This window comes from Ptychodera flava, chromosome 10, assembly GCF_041260155.1.
Source record: "Ptychodera flava strain L36383 chromosome 10, AS_Pfla_20210202, whole genome shotgun sequence".
In the NCBI taxonomy this organism is placed as follows: Eukaryota; Metazoa; Hemichordata; class Enteropneusta; family Ptychoderidae; genus Ptychodera; species Ptychodera flava.
In genome coordinates, this window is record NC_091937.1 from 37,234,468 (window position 1) to 37,256,278 (window position 21,811).

Here is a 21,811-nt window from a genome sequence, read left to right on the forward strand (position 1 = left end):
TAGCATAGTCAGTATAAACGTTATAATGCCAGATTTTCACTGTCTTTGTAACACACAAGACGAACAAATATTTGGTCAAAAATGAAGTTAATTTTGCTTTTATAAAACTATTCACAGTAACAATATACCGTTATAGTCATAACGAAATGTTTGCTTAAATGCATATATTGGACATTTTAACCGTTATTTTTTGAAAGCTATATTGATATCGAAAGAGCTGAATCATTTAAAACATCCCTCTTCATTATCGTTATCATAATTTGAAACAAACCGTTCCAACAAACTGCAGTAATTTGATAAAATTTAGAAGTTGAAAAGGAGAGAGAGACTGAGAGAGACAGGCATGTTTCAACGCGTTACTACCTCAAATCATACTCACAGTTCAACACGGCCTTGCGGCAAAAAGCCAATTATATTAAACTATATTTACCTGTATAATGGACCAATAAGGTTCGCTTTCTCCATTTTACTCCCATAAATTGCTGCGGATTAATCAAGTTCCGAATCGGTGCCACTCGTTCGTACTATGAATTATATCAAATGTGATTCAGGCTTATTCACACGGTTCGCTGAAACCGATGTTCAATAATTGTTGTCGCGTCACCATTTTCACGCTCGACTGAGAGAAATTCAAATTTAAATTCAGCCGGACGACTTTTTTTTCTTTGCGCGCTTTTTTATTTTTTTTTTTTGAGAATTATTCAAATCGGATTCTTTGAACACATCAAGGTAGTAAATTACATTTCACACTATAGCGATAGAAATGGCTAGCAGTAGTCAACTGCGAATATACCGCCATCCGCTGTAGGTCATAGTGTACTAGACTGAGTATTTTATCAACCGCCCAGGTTTCGCATCGGAAATGTCAACACGTTATATTGTCAGCCGCGAAATGAAAAAAGGAGAGAGAATGACCTCCCAAAGTGCAGTTTTATGGTCGGTTGCGCGGCACATCGCCTTCCATGTCGACTTCTGCTCGTGATTTAGCTTTTAATTCGCAAAGTGCGGAGACACGCACCAAATCTTTTATAGAACCTACTGTTTGCTGATATACTCTGTATAAACTTGCCGTCCTGTTATGAAAACTCTTTACATTTAAGGTTCCAAGACAAGAAATTTATCTTTTTAATCTCACAATTCTCTAATGGTCAATAAGCTCAGAACTCCCGTAAATTGTACATTTTCTGAAAGCCTAGATATAGGGGAACATTTTGGTAACCACGGTGTCACCATTGTTTACATAACTATCACGTGACAGGTAATTTGCATAACCTTTCAAAAATCGGTTTCCCCCATGTTTTGTCTCAATACTTCAAAATATCTGGCTCAAACTTTCTGGAATGCAAGCTATCACAACGCTCTTCCAAACTGTGTCTCAGATTTTTTATATCTTGCTTAGTCTTTTTGGAGCACAATTTTAAAGAAATCAAGTACGGTTAAATTCACCGTTCTGGAAGTTTTTTCTGGCATAAAAATTGTTTAGGAAAAAAAATTCTGAGACACACTTTGGAAGATCCTTGGGACAGCTTGCACTCACACAAATGTCAGCCACATATCTCAAAACATTGAAACAAAACATAGGGAAAACTGATTTTTAAAAAGATTTTGCAAATTACCTGTCACGTGATAGTTATGTAAACAATGGAGACATTATGGTAACCAAATGTTCCCCTATATCTAGGCTTTTCGAAAATATATAATTTACGGGGGTTCTGAGCTTATTAAACATTGTCAGCTGAAAAAGGTTAATTTCTTGTCTTGAAACCTTAGGGAATTCTAGATCGTTACGTTGTCTATAGAGTACAAATCCACACCGTTCTGCACTCGCTTAGGCTGTCTTCTAAGTGTAATTAACATTTGTTCCGAACTTTCCCCCTAGCAAACTTTCAACCACTTCCTCATTTAAAATCAGGAATAAAAATAAAGGGGTTACAGTGTAAATTTAGTAGTAAAAAGAACGAATGACAATAAACTTTCCGATATTTGATATTTAAGTGGCCCCTGCCCCCTGTGTTAACTCTTTGTAACAAAAGGTAAATTTCCGATTTTCACAAAAATAAGATGGCGAAAAAGTTACATCAACTTTACCCCAATAGCTTCAAATACATTTTAACATGTACAAATGGTAAATCACAAATGTATAAGTTGTAAAATTTTGAGAGTCCGAATAATTGCTTTGTATTACAGCTACACAGAAGGTAGGGCACACAAATATCCTTTTTTGTAAAACAAAAATACTGATAACTTTTATGACCTCATTGTAAAAGTTGAAGGAACGCTCTGAAAACCGGAAACTGGATCCGAGAGATGAATCACGTACATCTCATTCACATACATCTCATACTGTCATTAATCCTTGATCAGAAACAGGGGAAATACAATTGATATATTCACGCGTCCCACAAATCCCCTTGTGTCCATTTCAAGGTAACCCCCAGTAGTCGTTGAAGGGTGCACGGTGCAGAAACCTACACTGGCATATACACGGGTACGCGAATGTATTATTCATGACGGTAGCCGAGAGCATGAGCAAGAATAAGAGGTTTGTTTGGACTTAAGTGAATGTGAATTGGTATTTCGTATTCCTAAATAAATGCTAGTAGAACGCTTAATGTCCAAAACGTTAAATAATTTTCAATCGTGTCGAAATACACAAAAGTCGAATCATAGTATAGTGGTATATCGTAAGTGAATGACTCTTCACTACTGAGTTACTAGTATTCGTGAAATACTACTCCGAAAGAAGATGCTGTAGTGGGAGAAGAAATGGTGATTTTTATATCCTCGATACCCTTAAACCTGAAAAGGAACATCAATATGCAAATTTATGCAAAATGACCTTTTGACCCCTTTTGACCCCTTCGTTATAGTTTTGGGGTCGTGCCTTGACATCTCGCGAATTCAAATCTGCTTTTAGTGGTGTTCTTTTCAAAGCACTATAACGGGTCTTTCTTCTCATTTGGTTCAGCCATTGCCGTATTGAGTAATTCAGTTTGTTCAAAACAGTGCTATGAAAGACAGCGTACATGGAGAGATGATAATACAATAATAGGGACGCGAAGCGGTCTACAACATATACTGGCGCTATATACACCCATTCATGATTATTTTGATAAAATCTCAATTTCATAACATTTTGCAAAGAAGCATTCACTACCATCTTTCCTCGTCAAAAGTTTGTCTTCTGGAATTTCTGCATACATATTTTGAACTTTGCATCAGTTACAGCAAAGAGATATTCATTCTTTCTGTCTGTCCAACTTAGCCTCTTTTGTCACCTGGTTGTTTCATGGACCTCTTGTCTCCAGGGAGAGGGCTGTTGATACTTACCTGTCCGCTTCGTCTTCCACATTTGTCGTTACACTTATCTCACAATGTACAGATTTTCCGATTCTTTCTGCCCTTCTACTTGTGGGTGCTCATTTTAAAACTCTTGGAATAAGAAAAATTTTCACTGTCTTAGTTTTTTTCGAGAATCGAAAATTCTATTTCTCCCATAGAGTTAACATACATGCGGAGATGGCAGCCATTTTGAATTTCAAATACCGCGAAATGTTAGGTACTTTGTTTCTCTGGTACCAAAATTTACCCGGTGAGCTCTGATTTTAATTCTTGACTTGGTAAGAGAATCGTTGAAAGTTTCATTTAGGAAAGTTTGAGCGAAAGTTTCAGTCTTTCAATTTCAAAGCGCGTGCTACCTTAACAGCGCCGCATTCTGACTGGATTTTTTTAATGAAAAGACTGCACACCTGAACAACACTGGGCTCAATCTTCCTCGTGAAGAAAGTCTGCTTTCTATGGGGCCTTTCACAGTTTTTGTGATGCAAATAGACCCCCTAGAATTGTGGTGCTTAGTAGTCTTCAAGATTGCCGAGGAGAAACTGCAATCACGCAGCTATACATCTGACTCAGAGACACATTGTTTAAAGGCATTGCAAGGTTTAATTTTGCAGCATCTCAAAGAATCACTTGTATGTACACAAACTGGGATTTTAAAAATTTACAAATACAAAAATATATTTCTTATTAAAAAGCCACAATACTGGAAACCAGAACCCATCCTATACATTATGAAAACCGGGAAAGACCTCTCCTACCCTAGTAGATACTGAAAGCTAATTTGATATGACCGATGAACGGGTTCGCCAAGGTCAAGGTCAGAGTACCCTCTCGGTCTGAACTTTGACACGATAATATACACATGTGTCTGACCTTAGACTTGAGAAATTTGGAACCCCTCTTAGGTCATGTGAGGGCGCGATGTAATTAGCCCATGAGATGGGAATAAAATATGCGCATGAAATGAACAAAGGAAATCTTCAACTTAAATTCAAGCACGCGAAATGTAAATGATCTTTCACATGAATGTGACCTAAGTAGATCAAAATAATTTCATTACGACTGGACACTATTTTAAACCCTATAATGAAACAAATGCAAAACTTACTTCTTTATTAGACACAGAATATATAAAAGTTGCATATTTCAAATAAAAGTGACATATCCTTCAAACTTAGCATATTTCAAAGTAAAAAATCTTACCGTTAAAAGTTGAGCGTACTGCCTTCGAGTGAAAAGCGGTTCATTTGTTTGAAGTCAGAAATCAAATCATATAATCAGCTGATTACTATCTCAGCATTAGTACTGACTGGTGGGAAACCAGAAATAGGTTGATTCTGTATTCAATAGATTTGACAACTTTAGAGAAAAAACCCAATTGTATGACGGAGTGATGATTTTGTTCCGAAAACACAAGTAAAGTATTTTAACTCCAGGGGAACATGATAAAATACAGCAAATTACATTTTTTAACACTTTGATTGATTTTTTGTTGGTCATACGTATTCTTTACAGAAACAACTCTCGCTTAGTTCGTATGAATGATCCTCAACATGAGAAGCGATGACTTTACGCAATTGAATAAGTGGACTTCAAACGTGTTCGGTATGTAGATAGAAATATCGAATACTGTATTGCTGAAGAAATAATGTCATCTCGTTGGTTAATTCAGCATTAATGACATCCATTATCTCTAAAACTACAGTAACTACTCCCTTCCCCATTTTCACAGAAACAACAATCTTTAAGAAACCTTACATCTTATGAATAGAAATGGAAATTTACAATGTACAAAAGTAACATGAAGTCGATTAAACCGTAAATGAATTGGGTTTTGAATTGCGGGCGCTTTCATAAAACACAAACGCGAAGGGATGTTTGACTAACTTACTGCACGCAAAAATTGTTTCGTCAAGTTCAAAGGTCACTCCAAAGAAATGGACATTGATTAACAAAGTGAAAAAAGTCAAATGTATGTTGTTATTAACCTAGATGGCAATGTCAATTCTAATCTGAATGTGAAATTAACGTACAAATTCGGCAACGATCGAAAACAGCACAATTCCTTAAGTTACATTCTCGTGTTCAAATACTAGAGGTTTCACCTCTCATAAGTTATCAGAGCATTGTTTCTCATAAAAGACGACAATCCTACCGAAACCAACACTGAAACCGAAACAGAATTGCTCTCATCTTTTCACGATGCAATCATCTGTATTACCCGCATGGCAAGTAAATATGAAACTGTTCTGAAAAAATCACCATATACTGGGTTGTCGACAGTTCATGAAGTTCACGTATTCAGAATTGTGGCGGGGTATCTGCCTATCTCCAAGACAACATCATGTCATGTTTTTGTGCATTTAGGATGAAATAGAAACTACAATCTTATTTTAAGACCAATCCCTTGTCATTTTAATATGGGATGTGTAATTCTGTGCAAGTACACAAAGATTTGAAAATAGTGCTTTGATGTACACCGGAGTGAGCGGAATTGTTAGTTAACCAGTTTCAACCGGCAACTCACAGTTTAAATTGTTCCGGTCCTTGCATATGCTGTGGAATGGAATGGAGAGCAATGCTCTGTATTGTAGCTGGGCAAATAAAAGCTCATGTCGTATTTTGTTGGTTATTTATGACAAAAGCTTGAAAGCTAATCTGAGTCCCAGGCTGTGTGTGGGGAAGCCTTGAGTTATCAGTCAATTTTTCAGCCATTGTAGTGAAAACCCGTTGAATTCATCAGTTTTGCTGGTAGGCCTTGTGTTTTCAAAAAGGCGGCATACATTATGAATTGTAATACACACCAGGTGTGTCTCTTGGTTAAACAAATGGCGCTGAAAGGATGACGAAAATAGCTTTTTTACCGACTGAAACTGTTCTCGTGAGCGAACGACAGGAAATTCCCGCCATTAAAAATTCAAACATTTGCAGAGCATGTGAATATTTCATGCGAACATTTTTTAGACTAAATTTATCTCGTTGCTCTGTCTCACTCCATAATACCGTAAAAGCTGTTATTTTCGTCAAAACAAAAACGTCAATAGAAACAGTCTTTACAAACTGCTTTATGCAAAACTGACGTGACCTTCAACCTTTTAGGAGCTGATCGTGCCCTCGGATGCGTTTGAAATCGATTACCTTGTCAATAGCTCCGCGGGATATGGTCGTTGGTCGTCTTTTAATCGAAAGGACGCTCTCTCCTCAATTCTACAGCATATCAGAATGTGTGATTAATTTTGTACTCAAAGTTGTACGATCAAAAGGGGACCCAAACTCTATGAATAATATCGGGTGGCACCAAGATATGCTTTTAGACTATTTTTAAAAACCGCATTACCTGTTCAAATATGGAGAGATGTAACTAAACTGATAAGAACAAAGTGTCAGATTACTTTGATCGAACACTAGCCTTTTTTAAATTTCCAAATACAGCGTCCCTTAGACCATGTTTTCTACGAAAAGCTACGTGGTTCTGACACTTTTTAACATAAAAATTACCTGGTGGTGATTTTTCAAAGGCATCACAAACGTATGCAATCGTCCAAGATTTAACAATAATTTGCGAAAGGTGTACAACAGTATCTGAGAAATAAAATAGCTTAATTTGTTTTCAGCCACAGTTACATATCAATTAAAATGTTGGATTCCCCAAAACACTTGAGTCAGTGCATGTCATTTTTTAAATCATTATTACGTGATTAGGTATTATTTCGTAAAAAATATTGTGAGCTTATAGTTTGTTTCTATCCAGTAGAATACTTTATGTTCATATCATTTAAGTAAAAACTGCGGACTTCTGATCTAATGTGATTTTGATTTCGAAACTGATAACCAATGAATTATGCTACAGCCGCTGCTTTCCATGACGTCATTAAATACTGAGAGATGATAAATACATAATTATATACTCGGTCTGTTAACCATTGATTAAAAATTGATACATATGTAAAATAAGAAAATTAATATACAAGTATTTGTGAGCATTTTTATAATTATTGCTTGATAACACAATGTTATATGACAGCAACAAATACGAATGTTTACCATGTTGAATTGCATGGCGAGGTTTCCTCGTTTAGAAGTCTCGGTGTTACAGGGTTATAAATGTTGTGACTTTCTATTTTATTCGGTACCGTTCGATCATCCTTTGTGCAAAGTAGGATTATGGGCATATTGTTACTAAGGCAACACGATATGCGCTCGTTCGGGGATGTTTCAAATGTTCGTAGTTTGACATGATCAAACGTTTTATTGGCACGATTGGGCAAATCAAGACAAATTATTGACCTTCACGAGCAAGATGATCGAGTATCACGAGAAACGACGAGAATTCGTTTCTATGAACCAAAGTAAGGGTAAACCCGATAATTTATGATTAATGGACGCCTTTCTTTGTAATATACACAAAGACAGACTGAAAATAATATTAACATTGTCAAATAACTTTTTTCGCGCACTGTTCTGTTTGATTGTTTAAATGCCATTTTCGATAACTAATTACGGAGGAAACGTTTTCAGCAGACGATTCATCTTAAATTACGGAATTATAGCTTTCATAAAATACAGCTTTTTTAGCCATAGCCATGTGTTGCACATACAGTCACACATGCGCACTGCACTGACCCGTGCATGTTGTGACGTGGTTCGAAGTGTTTCCCGTGTAAATACAGTTTTTTTTACAAAACAGAAAATTTCTGAAATATTAAAACCTTATTTAAGCTGCACTCCTGACAACTTGCAGGGAATGCAATGATAATATTACACCGGTATGCAAATTATTAGGCGTTTTTTATAAAAAAATTGTTTGCCTTCGAATTTTACCCTAACCAACTAATCCGCCGGGTAAAAAAATAAATACAGAAATAGAACACTGTGTAAATACATAAAATAATTTTCCAGTGTTGGTGCCATAAACAGTCCATCATTTTGTGTGAAAACCTACTCGTCGGCGGACGGCAAACAAAGAGTTTTGTTAAAAGCGCCTTATCTGGCTACGATAAGCTTCAAGTCTGGTGAATTTGTAATTATACTTTTCAGTTATTAATTTTGATGACAGTCACTTTCTTGAAGTTGTATAGGGAAATGTCGAAAAGTTGACCGTGACTTTGAAACGTCAACACCACAGGGATCCACTGCACTCCACACGCATAATGCACGCATAGTGCACGCATAGTGCACGCACTATCCACACTCTATGTGTGTTTCAATAGTCGACTTTTGGTTTGCTGTAAACATACTTGTACGGACTCGCTGTTACATAAATTTAAACTGAGAAGCAATAATGATTGACATGACTGAAGTTCAATTGTGAATTTCTAAAGAGTAACATTAGATCCACAAATTATAAAATAAACTCGGGGGAATTTATCTTTTTTGCAGAGATAATTGACACATAGTACAGGGCTTACAATCTCCTTTTACATACGTCTCTCCATAGGTACAGTTTGCTATGCGTAGATTTGATTGGAGATGTATTGGACATGTTCAAACTCAACACGGTTTAAAAATGTAAACCAGAGATGAATTCCTTAAGCTTATTCAGGGTAAGATTGATTTTCTGCATCATATTTTTAAAAATGTTATGACATTGTCTATCTGGTGAAAAAGTTCTAAAAGGCCTGGAAGAATAATTAAATTTTTCCTGGAAATAGCTGCTTCTAATTCAACCAATTTGGATTTTTTTTTAAATTGCGACAAATATATACTTCAGTATCGCAATTTTTAGTGCATTTTTGTTCTGCATATTTTTACAGGTTTTTCTGTTCTCTTCTTGGAACATGTAAAAATGTTCAGAATTTGTTCTGTCAACACTAGCTGTATATATAATGCCTCTATTATTGTGGTCAGCTTGTAAAATCTTGTCATTAATGTGACAAGCGGGGGATTTTGCAGTTTTTGGAAAAAGTTCCCCTCTGTAGCTCTGCCAAAAATGTCTGAGGAACAATAATTTCTTTCTCTCTGGCCAGAATATTATTTTTCTGTTTTGCTCTATGGGTGACAAATGGTGTGAAAGCAGTATTCAAACCCCTGTTATGCATTTAGTACTGTAAGTTATAATTCCGTGGTAATATCACTACCATTTGAGGTACCGCTGTCAACTTCTGATGCCTCAACGGTGCTTGCTCTGTTGAAGTCGATGGCTGCGTACTCCGTGTTTTCGGCTTCCGGTACTGGGGCAGACGGTCTGTCGGGGTTAAAGGCCAAATCAGCATAGACCAACCCTTCATCGTTCCTCCCCTGCGTCGAGGACGCGGTATCGATGTCCGCTGGCGGCGGCGGTGGATCGATCGCTTGGAAAGTTGACACGGACCCTTCGGAGACATCGAATGATGGAAGTTCGTCCTCATGGTCACTGTTCTGAGATTCTGGCGGTGGTGGCGCAGGAGGTGGGGAGGGTGGTATCGGTACAACCTGGGCCACCGATTTAGGTGGATTTGGAGTCCCGTCTCCGACATCTGTCACGCTGCCGTCGTGATTTTCGCTTTGAAACGAGCTATCGTCATTATCGCGAGAAGCCTGGCCGCTGTCAATATCGTCGCCTTCCGCCGTCACTCGGCCTCCATCTCGCGGAATGTTCCATAGTTTCGGAGTCTCTGGTCTCGAACCCGGCAGACTCCCGTCGTATACGTAGGCGACGTTGTCGTCCGGAGATGCAGGCTGGGTCATCTCAAGCATCTCGGGAGACACAAGGTCATCCTCATCGGGCTGGGTGGACGCTCTCGATGCAGTGGTGGAACTACGGCCCTTCCGATATTTGGGCTTCCCGTCGATTTTACCCCTACCGTCATGCTGCTGGTCGAAGCCCTTGTGTGGTTGTATGGCGCTTCCGTTGGCCGCCCACACGGTGGTGATACGATGGTGTGCGGAGGTGTCGGAGGCACGCGACGGTGCTCTCCGCCACCAAATCAAAAAGACACAAACAATGATGACAACGGCAAAGAGAATGACACCTACCACAATTGGGCCGATCAGTGACATAATGTCATCCAGTTTCATTATATGAAATCCCTGGCCAGTACCCATGTCGTTCGTCACGTCACAGCGTAGCTGCTGTCCGTTGTCGCCTTTCGTCGACTCTGAGATCGTCATCACCTTCCCATCGGCGCTGAGTCCGTACCTGGCGAGATCGTTCATCGGTAACTTCACATTTGAGACATACCATTCGTATTTGTAAGGGTCCGGATTTCCAGTCGCCCGGCACGTGTAGGTGGTCTTGTAGCCGCTGTACTGTTTGGGTGAGGGAACGATGGTCACTTTGGGAATGTACTGCACGTTGAGGGGGTCGAGAACGCACGCGGTCTGCATTATACCAGTACTTGTCACCGCTACACACCTATACTCCGATTGGTCATCGTCCAGCGTCAGTTCAAGTTCGAGTTTCCGCACTGTCAGCATGCTGTCCCCAGGCCATCTTTCGGACACGCCCACGAAAGTTCTTCGACCGTTTTTCTCCCAAAAGAGAGACAAATTCGGATTGTCTGTGCGCATGGCACAGTTTAGAACCACATTGTCGCGTTCCTTGAGATGTTCGTTTATGCTCACAAAACACGACAGCTTGTTCATTACAACTTCTTGCCGGACACTTAGAGCAGCGACGCGGGAATAGTGATTTTCCGACCCACTTTTAACAGTGCAATAGTAGCTATCAGCGTCCTCTAGAGCAACGCCAATTATCTCAAGGTCATATTGGCCTAGCCAGTCGGATTTCATTCGGAAGTTATGCTTATGAGCGGTGTTGGCGTTGATCTCATTGTTTTTGCTATTCCTCCAAGACACTTGGGTCTGCGGCAAACTGGTGTTAACCCTGCAGATGAGGGAGACAGTGTCATCTAACAAAACAGTTGTGCTCCGCGGCTCTTCGATGAAGACGTGGTCTGAAGTACTTTCCTGTCCCACAGTGCTCTGAAGTGATGCAAAACCGATCAACCACAAATATAAACACAAAGACCAGTAGTTTTCCATTTCTCTTGTAAGGGCACCAGCGCGAGTTCAGCCGATTAAAACGCAGATTTAGTTTCGATTATTTATCCAATTAGTTCCTGTAGGCTGCCCTTCGCCGTTACATTTGCGAAGTTCTCCGAAATCGTCCAACCGTCTATGGCTCCCCTGTGTTGATTGTCATGCGCAGTTGCGTAAAACGGTATCCTTACAAAGTCAACCTTTTCACAAACTATGTATCTAGAACAAAGTCAAACCGGTTTCTCTACAGAGGTGCAGTCACCCGTCTCTATTGTACCGCTCACGTGGAACTTGATTCCCGGCGAGGTCACATCGGCACGACATCGATTGCACCGGGTATTGACGTTGGACACCCGCCTGGAGATATGAAAACAGCGTTACAAACATGATGTATACATACCAATTCGATTTCTTAAGAACATTGAACAGCAGCGAATATGTTAAACACACTAAACCCAGCAGTAACTTCAGCATATTTTGACTCACTCTTGAAAAACGTTCAGACGCACCATCTATGAACAGAGTGCTGTCGCCGGATTTAGACTTGTAGCGTGTGAATTGTCTGTACGGGTGTGATGATATTTCATCCTCGTACCCGGACAATGTTTTTCAAAAGCGATATTTTTACAACAATTTGACTTGGTCGATCTGCATTTCGTACCAGCAACGTTCGCTCTGACTTTGTATTTGTTTATAACGATTTATTTAAACTATCTTAAAGCCTCGACAGACTGATAAATTGTTGTTTCGCTCTGCGTTGAATTTTTATAGCCACATTCCACTCACTTATCCCCGCATGACCTTTTCGCCATGAAAGCGCCGTTCTTAATCGCCAACAGCGTGAGCAAAATACTATTGTCTGGTGACAATACTCCGCCATTGGGCGAGGTAGAGGTTATGAAAGGGCAACCACAAACAACGCGCATAGAAAGGAAGGCACATTTGTCATGTTGAGCCAAATAAATGGCAAGAAATCAGAAAAGTAGGAATTTAAAATATTTTACCTGTGGTGCTTCGTTGAACTTCTGGTGGAACTGTTGCTCGGTGGCTGTGGAAAACCGTAGCAGTAAACGAGAGCTACCAGATTTCCTTGTGGGAGAGACAGTGATTAAAATGCTGGAATACTGAGTAAAAACAGCTGGCTACATCAGAATGACCCAATCCCACATCTACGGAAACTGGGCCTCTTCCCTCTAGCTTCCTCTGTAATCACGTACCATCACTGGAGACCATTCTGCGACAAAAGAAAACAATATTTAAACGTTAAGTCCGAATTTTCGCTTCACTATGAGCGGAAGCAGCACTCTGCGCGGCTTCCTACGGCTTGACAGAGAGGACTGGGAAGAAAGACAGCTGAAATTATCAGACATGCTTCGCAGCGTACACTGTGAAAGCAGCTCACCTGACCGTGTCTGAACGGCACTGAGCTCCAAATATACAGGATTGTAGTGATTAAAATGGCAAATCTGATAAACCAGTGCGATTTTAAATGTGACAATCAACACTAACAGCAATTTCCACAGTGAATAGTTGACGTTATTCCGCACTGTGCCTGACGAGATTAATTTTCATGTTAAAAGTGAGAATGGAAACGCGTAAAAAGAAATGTGCCCTGCGTTCAGTCTTTTTAGATGTCAGAGTTGCATTGTATAAATGCTCAATGAATATTGAGCGTTTCTGCTCCAGAAAGAAATTAACGCATAGAAGCAGAATCGAAGAACGCTTACTACAGCGCGCGCTTCATCCCACCACTAGGAATCTCTGAATCAACTTGTCTATACAATAAAGGCGTCAGTCTTTTCAGTAATGCATTTAATTTAGTCGTATTAAGCATTCCTTTGATATTTCATTATGAATCAAAACACTTACCCTGTAGTGTTGAATTGTAAATTCAACATATTGAGACCGACCACAGTTTTCCTTATGAATTTAAGCGTATGTATGTATGTATGTATGTATGTATGTATGTATGTATGTATGTATGTATGTATGTATGTATGTATGTATGTATGTGTTTTGTGTAGGTAGGTAGGTAGGTTTGTATGTATGTACAATTTACAGAAGAAGGCGTGGCTATGAATTTACGATATGTTGTCGCATTAGCAAGCTAAGAAATGTGAAGACAAAATTAGGCATGTTCAAACGAAGAAGGAAGTCTTGTTCTCTGAGAACAGGAAGAAGTGAAATTTTGGTCGCGACGAGATTTTTGCATTTCTTCTAGTGTATTCCACTGAGAAGTATGCAGGCATGACCAACGGGCGTGGTTGTCTCGACTCGACGTGTTGCTTAAATTGTTCTTTCACAGTTTGAAAAGTGTATTGTTGTTGCACTGTGAGTAAAGGTTGGCACAACAGTGCGAATTTATAACAATGTGAGTTGATATGCATGCTTGGGCCTGGGACTTGTCCTAATCCAGAAAAATACAGAGTGTGAAATAGTTTAACGCTGTGTTAGTTCCTTCCACCCCGCCGCCCGTCAAATGCCCATGTTAACAACACTTCCTATCGAGCGTTTCAAACAGCCCCTGTGGGCTGTGTGTGGCGAGTGCGATCATACAAATGATGAGTTTGTGGTACCCGCCCTGCAAGCGCGTCTAACCGCGCGACGCCTTACCTATAATGCGGTCACTAGCTCATCGAGCGCTCTAAAAAGTGACAACGGCTGGGAAATCTAGCGACCTACCGGTGTATGGGGATTCTCCAGCACGCTCGTATACATACACTAGCGTATAATGTTTCCGTATTCGTTGATCTCCAAGAGCTTCAGGAAGAAAACAACCGTCTTGTCGACGCGGGGTCTGCTTACTCGTAGTCGTGTACGAAACTTGAGAAGAGACTTATGGGTTGTGTGAAAACGAGGCTTATTCTTCACCGGTTGGCGAGGGCGATTTTAACTTTCACCTCATGCAGGTCGTACCCAGTGTTGTCAACATTGCCACAGAAATCAGTAAAACGTGTATCTGTATATGGTGGATCCGTTCCACGGTTAGTGTTAGCTAACGGAGGAAATAGCGAGAAGTGTAAAAGCGCAGTTTAATAAAACATCCACATTCTCTGATGTCAAAGGTCGCATGCGCAATGAAGAGATTCCAGACAGCCGGAAACGCATTAATCGACAAATCCATGCGCAAGTTTTGGCAGGCGACCACAGAATGTAGACGAATAAAACGACACGTCTCGAGACAATTCACCATGAAAAATATCACGCGTACAGACTGACGACAGAAAGAACGCCAAATCACACCTTATATTGACAATAGCGTCGTCTGCCGCCCATTTACGACGCAAGTCAATATTTTTAATTTGTACTAAGATTTTTTCGCCGTTCTCGATCGATCAGAAACAACCTCGAAAAGCCACTATTTCATTTGAAAATTATGCCAAGGGCACCGACTAATGCGAAAGTGAATTCATAGTGTTTGTTGAATACAACCTTGATCGATTGTAAGTTTAATATCCTGGAGCGATTCGGTGATCTTTTCTTCCCGAATAAATTCTTTATTTGTGACCGGCCCTGATTTCCTGGAGCGGGGTCACCAAATAACAACGAGTGCAGAATCCCAGCAGACGATTGCTTCAACTCGGAAGTGAACGGATGTTTGAACAGCGAGATTTTTAACAGGTGCACGAAATAATGATTTGCTTTCGTTGACCTACGGTGGCGGAAAATTTTCCATCTCGTTTTGGCATCATTTCGTTGAGCATGACTGAAAATTATTTTAGTTACTATTTTTAACTAGCTTTCCTGTAACTTTGCTTGAAGCTAGACAGTGAATATGGGCAGGCTTACAAAAATTGTAGAAAGTTTAGGGCATAATCATTAAACGTAATCAATGTATGTTCGTGTCTCATTAATCAGCAGGAATGGATTTGATGTCGGTTGAATGAGTACCTTAGGGTAAACATCGATTTATAGCGATGCATGAATTGTTACAGGCCAGTTGAATAAGCGACGATATGTCTGTCAGTTAAAGAAAGCCTCGCTGTAAAATTCTTAAGAGCAACTATCCAGAATTCACTGATATTTTTTCAAGGCCTGGTGATGAAATACTCTGAACTCTGAAATATGTCGTGTGATCATGAGCACGGATCGTTTCGTTGTACCAAATTTAGCAAATTTAGCCTTTTTGAACATGATAACACACGTTCCTAAGTTTCAACTAAACAAACCACACACTGTATTAAGGTTCTAAGACAAGAAATTGACCTTTTTAATCTAACAATTCTCTGGTGCAGAACCCTGTAAATTGTACATTTTCTGAAAACCTAGATATAAAGGAACATTTTGGTAGTAAAGTGTCACCATTGTTTACATAACTATCACGTGACAGGTAATTTGCATAACCTTTCAAAAATCGGGTTTCCCTATGTTTTGTCTCAGTTCTGCAAAATATCTGACTCAAACTTTCTGGCATAATAATTGTTTAAGAAGGTTTAAAAAACTTCTGAGACACACTTTGAAAGATCCTTATTGACAGCTTGCACTCACACAAACATCAGCCTCATATCTCAAAGCATTGAAACAAAACATAGGGAAAAACGATTTTTGAAAAGTTTTGCAAATTACCTGTCACCTGATAGTTATGTAAATAATGGTGACACTATTGTCACCAAAGTGTTCCCCTATATCTAGGCTTTTTGAAAATGTATAATTTACAGGGGTTCTGAGCTTATTAACCACTAGAGAATAGTTAGCTTAAAAAGGTCAATTTCTTGTTTTCTTAAATATCTTTATTATTGTAAATACATTGGAAAGCCAAACTTTTGACAATTGAACAAGTTTAACGATGATGACTAGATTCACAAATTTATTTTCATATCCAGCGGCCTTCTTAAGTTTAACTTATCAAAAAACCTTCTTAAATAATATTATTAGATTTTTTGGATATATCTACATGACCCCCGAGGTCACTTCGACGCAGGTAATAGCCACCTACAACTCTACAACAATAGGGTACTCCAGGCGTTATCGATCTGTGAAGTGAACTTCATCAAATCCTACCATTCAAAGTCATGAACGCAAAATGCCTGTAACCTTGGGAATGTTTTTCAATAGTTCACGCCATTCCAACCGAGATAATGACTTGTTTCGCTACTGACAGCAGCTGAGGTCAGGCTGTTTTTACTCAACGCTTTCAAAACGACAATCTTTTACTGATTGTCGTTTTGAAAACGTTGAGTAAAAACAGCCTATTTTACAGAAAAAGTGAAGTAAGTCATCTTAGTTGTCATTCCAGTGTGGCGTAAAGCTTGCCTTTGGTCATGAATACATTAAAAACACATTCCCATTGGATAATGTACAATTGCCCTATGGCCCAATGCGATTCCTGTATTTTACAGTCTTGCCTCGGTGTTATCAAAATGTCTTGCTTCCGTAAACATTAAATCATGGCACGCAATCGCATCGTAACGTCGCTGGGCAATACCCTGACCGCACAAGAAGAGGGGCAATGCTGAGGGTTTTCTTGTGTATTCATTGGTTTTACTAGCTTCTCAAAAGAACACGATTAGAGTTGGGATAATTTGATAGTGAAGTGATGTCGTTAATCTGTAAATGTAAGCTTAATCTGCTTTTCTTTTTAAGTTATACACTTGTTTTTATGAGTAAATTGTAATATTGCAACATTCATCTACAGGGCACTTGACACTTTTGAGAAATTTGAAGAATATGAAAATCCAATTCTCCCAAATTAGTTTCAATCACGTCAAAGGAACAATGTACGAAATAACTGAGTTTAAGAAGGAACGTTGAAAATACATGATATGATAGTAAGCTGTCATTGTTAATTTGCTAGGGTCTTCATTTTTTGGGAACAGCTGTTAATTTGTTCATAAACATTGTGATATATCAGCATGAAACTCTTGGAGAGAGAAGAAACTGTATGATTGTCCATAATGAACACTCTGTCTGTGATAAAGTTAGGTTTACTGTATGGTTTAAGGGGCCTTTCTTTTAATATATCTCAGAAGGCACTGTGGGGGTCAGGAGATGATCATACATCCACGATCGATTGAGGTTCATTGTCTTCAACATCATAATAATTTATAATCTACGCTAACTGAAAAGTGCAAGTCAGCAAGAAACAATATTTTGTATTGGTTTTGTTGACATTAAACGAAGTATTACAAAATTTTGATGTAAGCGGTCAATCGACTATTATAATATGCTTGGCTGGAATCCGGCAATCTGATTGGCTGGAGCCGGGGTTTATATTCTCAACAAGAAGACCTGCGCGCCGCGTAACATTTTTGAGCTCGCGCAAATTTCGAACGCCAACTTGAGAGTTCAACGCGCCGTAATGTCGAACAAGTCTATGGCTTCAGATTGTTTTTGATCGTTAAATTTTAGGCTAGTGCAGCTTGACGAACCAAAATATGAAGAGTTTCTGTAAGCAGCGGAGTCTGTGTAACAACACCACAATTTTTTAAAGTTTTATGAGCGTTTTTTTTAAGAAAAAATTCTTCAAGTTCGATGTCTAATCGCGATATCGATGCGTTGCGTAACAGAAGTTTATGAATGCAACTGTGCACGCGCGCGCGTTCTGAAACGTTCTTTTTTAGAGTTTGTATGAGGCTGGGCGCTCCTGAACTGTTGTTCCAACTTCGGCCCTAAATAACGAAATTGTCCACTTGTTTTTAACTTCAACATATTATAATGAGGTTATAAACGGTGCGCTCGCTTGCCGTTTATAACCTCTAATAATAATATTGCATCACTTTGAAACGTAGGGCACCGTCTAAAAAACGCCCTCCCTGAAGATTGAAACGCTCCGGAGAAACAAACGGTCTCAGAAAGCGTGATAAACATGGATCCGCAGGATCCGATCTCAGCTTTCAGCAATTCCGTTATTTTTAAACCTAATCTGCAAGATCAATTACTCGCCATGAAAGACACGTAAAGAAGGAGATTCAACATAGTAATTTGTGAAATGATCTCGCTTTATCCTTTTACGTGATATATTGATAACCCCAGTCCCTTCTTTGTTTTGTTTACAGAGAATCATATTTCGTCAAGGCGCGTGATGTAGCATGAGAAAATGGCATTTATAGATACGTTTTGTATCATGATTACCTGTTGCTATAGGTAACGCCCATTCCCTAGAAATAGGTTCTTGTTTATATGTAATTCAAACCTTAAATGCTATATTTTGAATCGATAACCGGGTAGTCATTTCAAGAAAGAATACATGTGTATATGCAACGAGGAAGAAGAAATGGTTTCAGGTTTTCGTTTCGCTTCCTTCCTTCCTTCCTTCCTCTCTACATAATCCGAGCTCACAGCATGTTTTCTAATTCTGCATTCACCAATAGCATTGCTATACACTGCACAACTTGAATACTTCTTAGTTTACTTCTAGGAATCCTCTCAACAATGACGAGTCTCTCTCTGTCTGTCTCCCTTCTTAACTCTGTCTCTGCCATTTCTATCTGTCTTTCTCTCTCTATTTCTGTCTGTATGTCTGTCTCTGTCTCTGTCTGTCTGTCTGTCTGTCTGTCTGTCTGTCTGTCTGTCTGTCTCTCTCTCTCTCTCTCTCTCTTTCGCTGTCTGTCTGTCTGTCTGTCTGTCTGTCTGTCTGTCTGTCTGTCTGTCTGCCTCTCTCAGTCTACCGCCGCTGTCCGCCCATTTGTTTGATTGTCTTTCTACACCTGACAACATATCCCTCTCCACGTTACCTGTCACCCAATGTGCTGATATTTCCTCGGAGCCTGTCTACATTTCTGAATCAACAGGTGGTTGTAACGATCCTCATCCCACTTCAGTCTACAGAGTAACTGTTTTTGCTAATTTATTAGTCCTCTTGTCATGTTGTTATATATGCTTCAGAAGACCATTCTGGTCACATTTGCATGTCACATTGTTCTGAAAGGAGTCATATTTGCTATTGTTTGTTTTCCATTTGGTATTATCATTTTGTTACGTACGGCACAGTACTTTATATAATTTTAAATGTTCGTAACCAAGGTCGGATAGAAGAAGAAAGCGAGCCAACGTTCAATAATTACAGAAACGTGCAAAAAGATGAAAAGGAAGACGTGTGAAACTAACGGCAATTTTATTTTTTGACAGGCGCTACGTCATGTGACGAAATACTTGACGTCATGTGACGAAATATTTGCAAACATGTATCAGCTGGAACTGAAATATACGACGCCGTGTATGCAGCGTTGGAAACTACCGCCCGTCCTCCCGTCCGAGACGGGTAACTTTTCAGTCGGACGGGAGGAAAATTGTACTTCCACGTCCGTGTGTCGGGCTCTCGATAATAGCCCATACGGCATACCCAGTAATACTGTGCAACTGTGTGACGCCGGAACGCAATGCAAGCGAGACATGTAAACACGGGTAAACAGGAAGTCGCTCATACTAGTAAATCTCACACTTTATATCTTTGCTTTCTTAGGTCACTTTACAAGCACGGACACTCCATTTTATGGAAAGACCGTGTGTGATCTAAGTCGAGGGCTAGCAAACACGAGAATACCCTCCGGGGTATCCATCGACTACCTCATAGGTAACGCAGTAAAAAACCAGCAAAAACATGGATCATTTCAACCATTATCTTTGTGTACAAAATATATACATATTTTAACCATGGCTCTTACACGGAAACCATTGGGACAAAATAAACTTCATCAAAGTTTAGTGCCTGAAACCAATTAACCTATCAGATAACGGTCCACTTTGACGTTGACGTAATGTAAATATACTCAAACCAGTAATCACTTCCTGCCTTGCTACAAATAGAACAAGCTCAAAGTCTCATCAAACCAGTCTGAGACGAGCTCAGATAGCGATGTCTCCGTATCTACGGCCTGCTCGCTTAAACTAAGCACATAAGGGAGGACTCTATTAACACAGGAGAGTGAACTGAAAATCACTGCAGCTGAGCTTACTTTGGATCGACCCTCGAGTCGTTTTCTAACGACACTCTTCATGGTCTATAAAACGAGCATCTAAAACAAATCCTTCTTACAAAATCATAGCTCGTTATGAATCTTTGACCAACATGTGAAGGAGTAAGCATTCCGTCGATATCCGGAACGACAACCGAAAAGTCCGGTGAGTTAATTCAAACACACTTTGCCCATATCGCTCAAACAGTTAAAAGGTTTCACGATAGCGGGTTTAACAACGGGGAAACTGAATTTGTTTGTCTCCAATTTATGCCACAACTTATCGTATAAAACCAAGATGCAATCTGTCATCGAATTGGTACTACAATCAACCAAACTGAAAAGATTGCTGAGCAATACAGAAAACATCATCTGGCAAAGAAAATCAAAAACTGAGAGAGCTGCCATATAAGTAATCAAAGTTGGCGGCATGAATTAAATAAACCAATACTCTCCTCAGACCAAACCGATTTCAAAGGCCGTTTACAGCAAATATTGTTAACGAAACCATGAAACCTGGGAATGGCTAAACACAGAGAAATAAGATTTATTTCTCGAAACAGCCTTTCACAACATGCTTTTCAAACACCGGAAAGCAGGCACCAATATCGACCCGAAATCTATTACAAAGTCCATGAAAAATTGACATAAAACCAAAAGTTCGGTTAATCGATTTAAATGCCTAAAACAAGTTATCGTTGTCAGATTAGTACAACATTTACTGTTAACATAACGAGCACTAGCAACGCTCAAAATTGCCCTAAAACAAAAATCCTTATAAGCGTCCAGAAACTCCGGTCGATGCTGGGTCATGTTAATTATAATATGACACCACACACCGGATCGCTCATTATAGAGTCAGTCAATAGTGGCTAACTCTCTCAATAACGAATCTGGCTTCTCCTCCTCGAGGACGAAGATGACTTCATCACACAACCAAGCGGAGGGGATACAAAACAAGAGAGCGACTGATGAAGGAACCCCATTTTTGGTTCCGAAACACCGTTAAGACGAATCACTCAATCAACAAACCGGTTTACCGGGGACCCAGATCACATGACTAGGGTCAAAGCACTATCGATTCACCGGTGTCTCGCCATGTATTCCACACAAAATAAATGCAATGATCCTTTTATTCACCATATCGTAATACTAAACAATCTTGGTAGAGCCGATGTGTGGAGTTGCCCTCATTTTCCTTTATATACATAATGGTTTGGTGTTTTTTGAATGAATGGATTTGTCAAAAATTCAGGACAGGCAACTTTCTGGCAGGACAGGCAAGTTTTGAAAGTTACCAGTCCTGATGTCTGGCAAATATTTTGGCCATTTTCCAACACTGGTGTATGTTCACTGACCTCATGTCATCATCCAGACTATATTTAGACCAATAAAACAGCAAAATGTGCGGTCAATTTGTTTGTATTTGAGTATAAGTTTAATACAAAACAACGAAAACCTGAACGACGAGAAAGTATCTTACAACTCTTCGTATCGAAGGAGATCTGTTGTTTTTCTGTTCAAAAACTTGTGAACGCTCGTCAAACAGCGGAGATGTACGAACAAAAAATCACAGATATTAAATATGTCGTCGCCCAAAACACACATTGCAATGTCGT

At 39.5% G+C, this 21,811-nt stretch overlaps 1 protein-coding gene across 1 annotated transcript in view; it reads right to left on the reverse strand.

The window, feature by feature from the left end:
- Positions 1-4,352: 4,352 nt before the first annotated feature.
- LOC139142690 (uncharacterized) overlaps positions 4,353-21,811 on the reverse strand; it is a 52,513-nt gene continuing 35,054 nt past the window's right edge. Inside the window, exons 2-4 of the mRNA XM_070712753.1 lie at positions 13,981-14,293; positions 12,303-12,532; positions 4,353-11,655 (exon numbers count right to left, since the gene is read on the reverse strand). Coding sequence (XP_070568854.1) covers positions 9,391-11,301 — 1,911 coding nt within the window. The 5' untranslated portion in view covers positions 11,302-11,655; positions 12,303-12,532; positions 13,981-14,293 and the 3' untranslated portion in view covers positions 4,353-9,390. The remainder of the gene's footprint in view (positions 11,656-12,302; positions 12,533-13,980; positions 14,294-21,811) is intronic.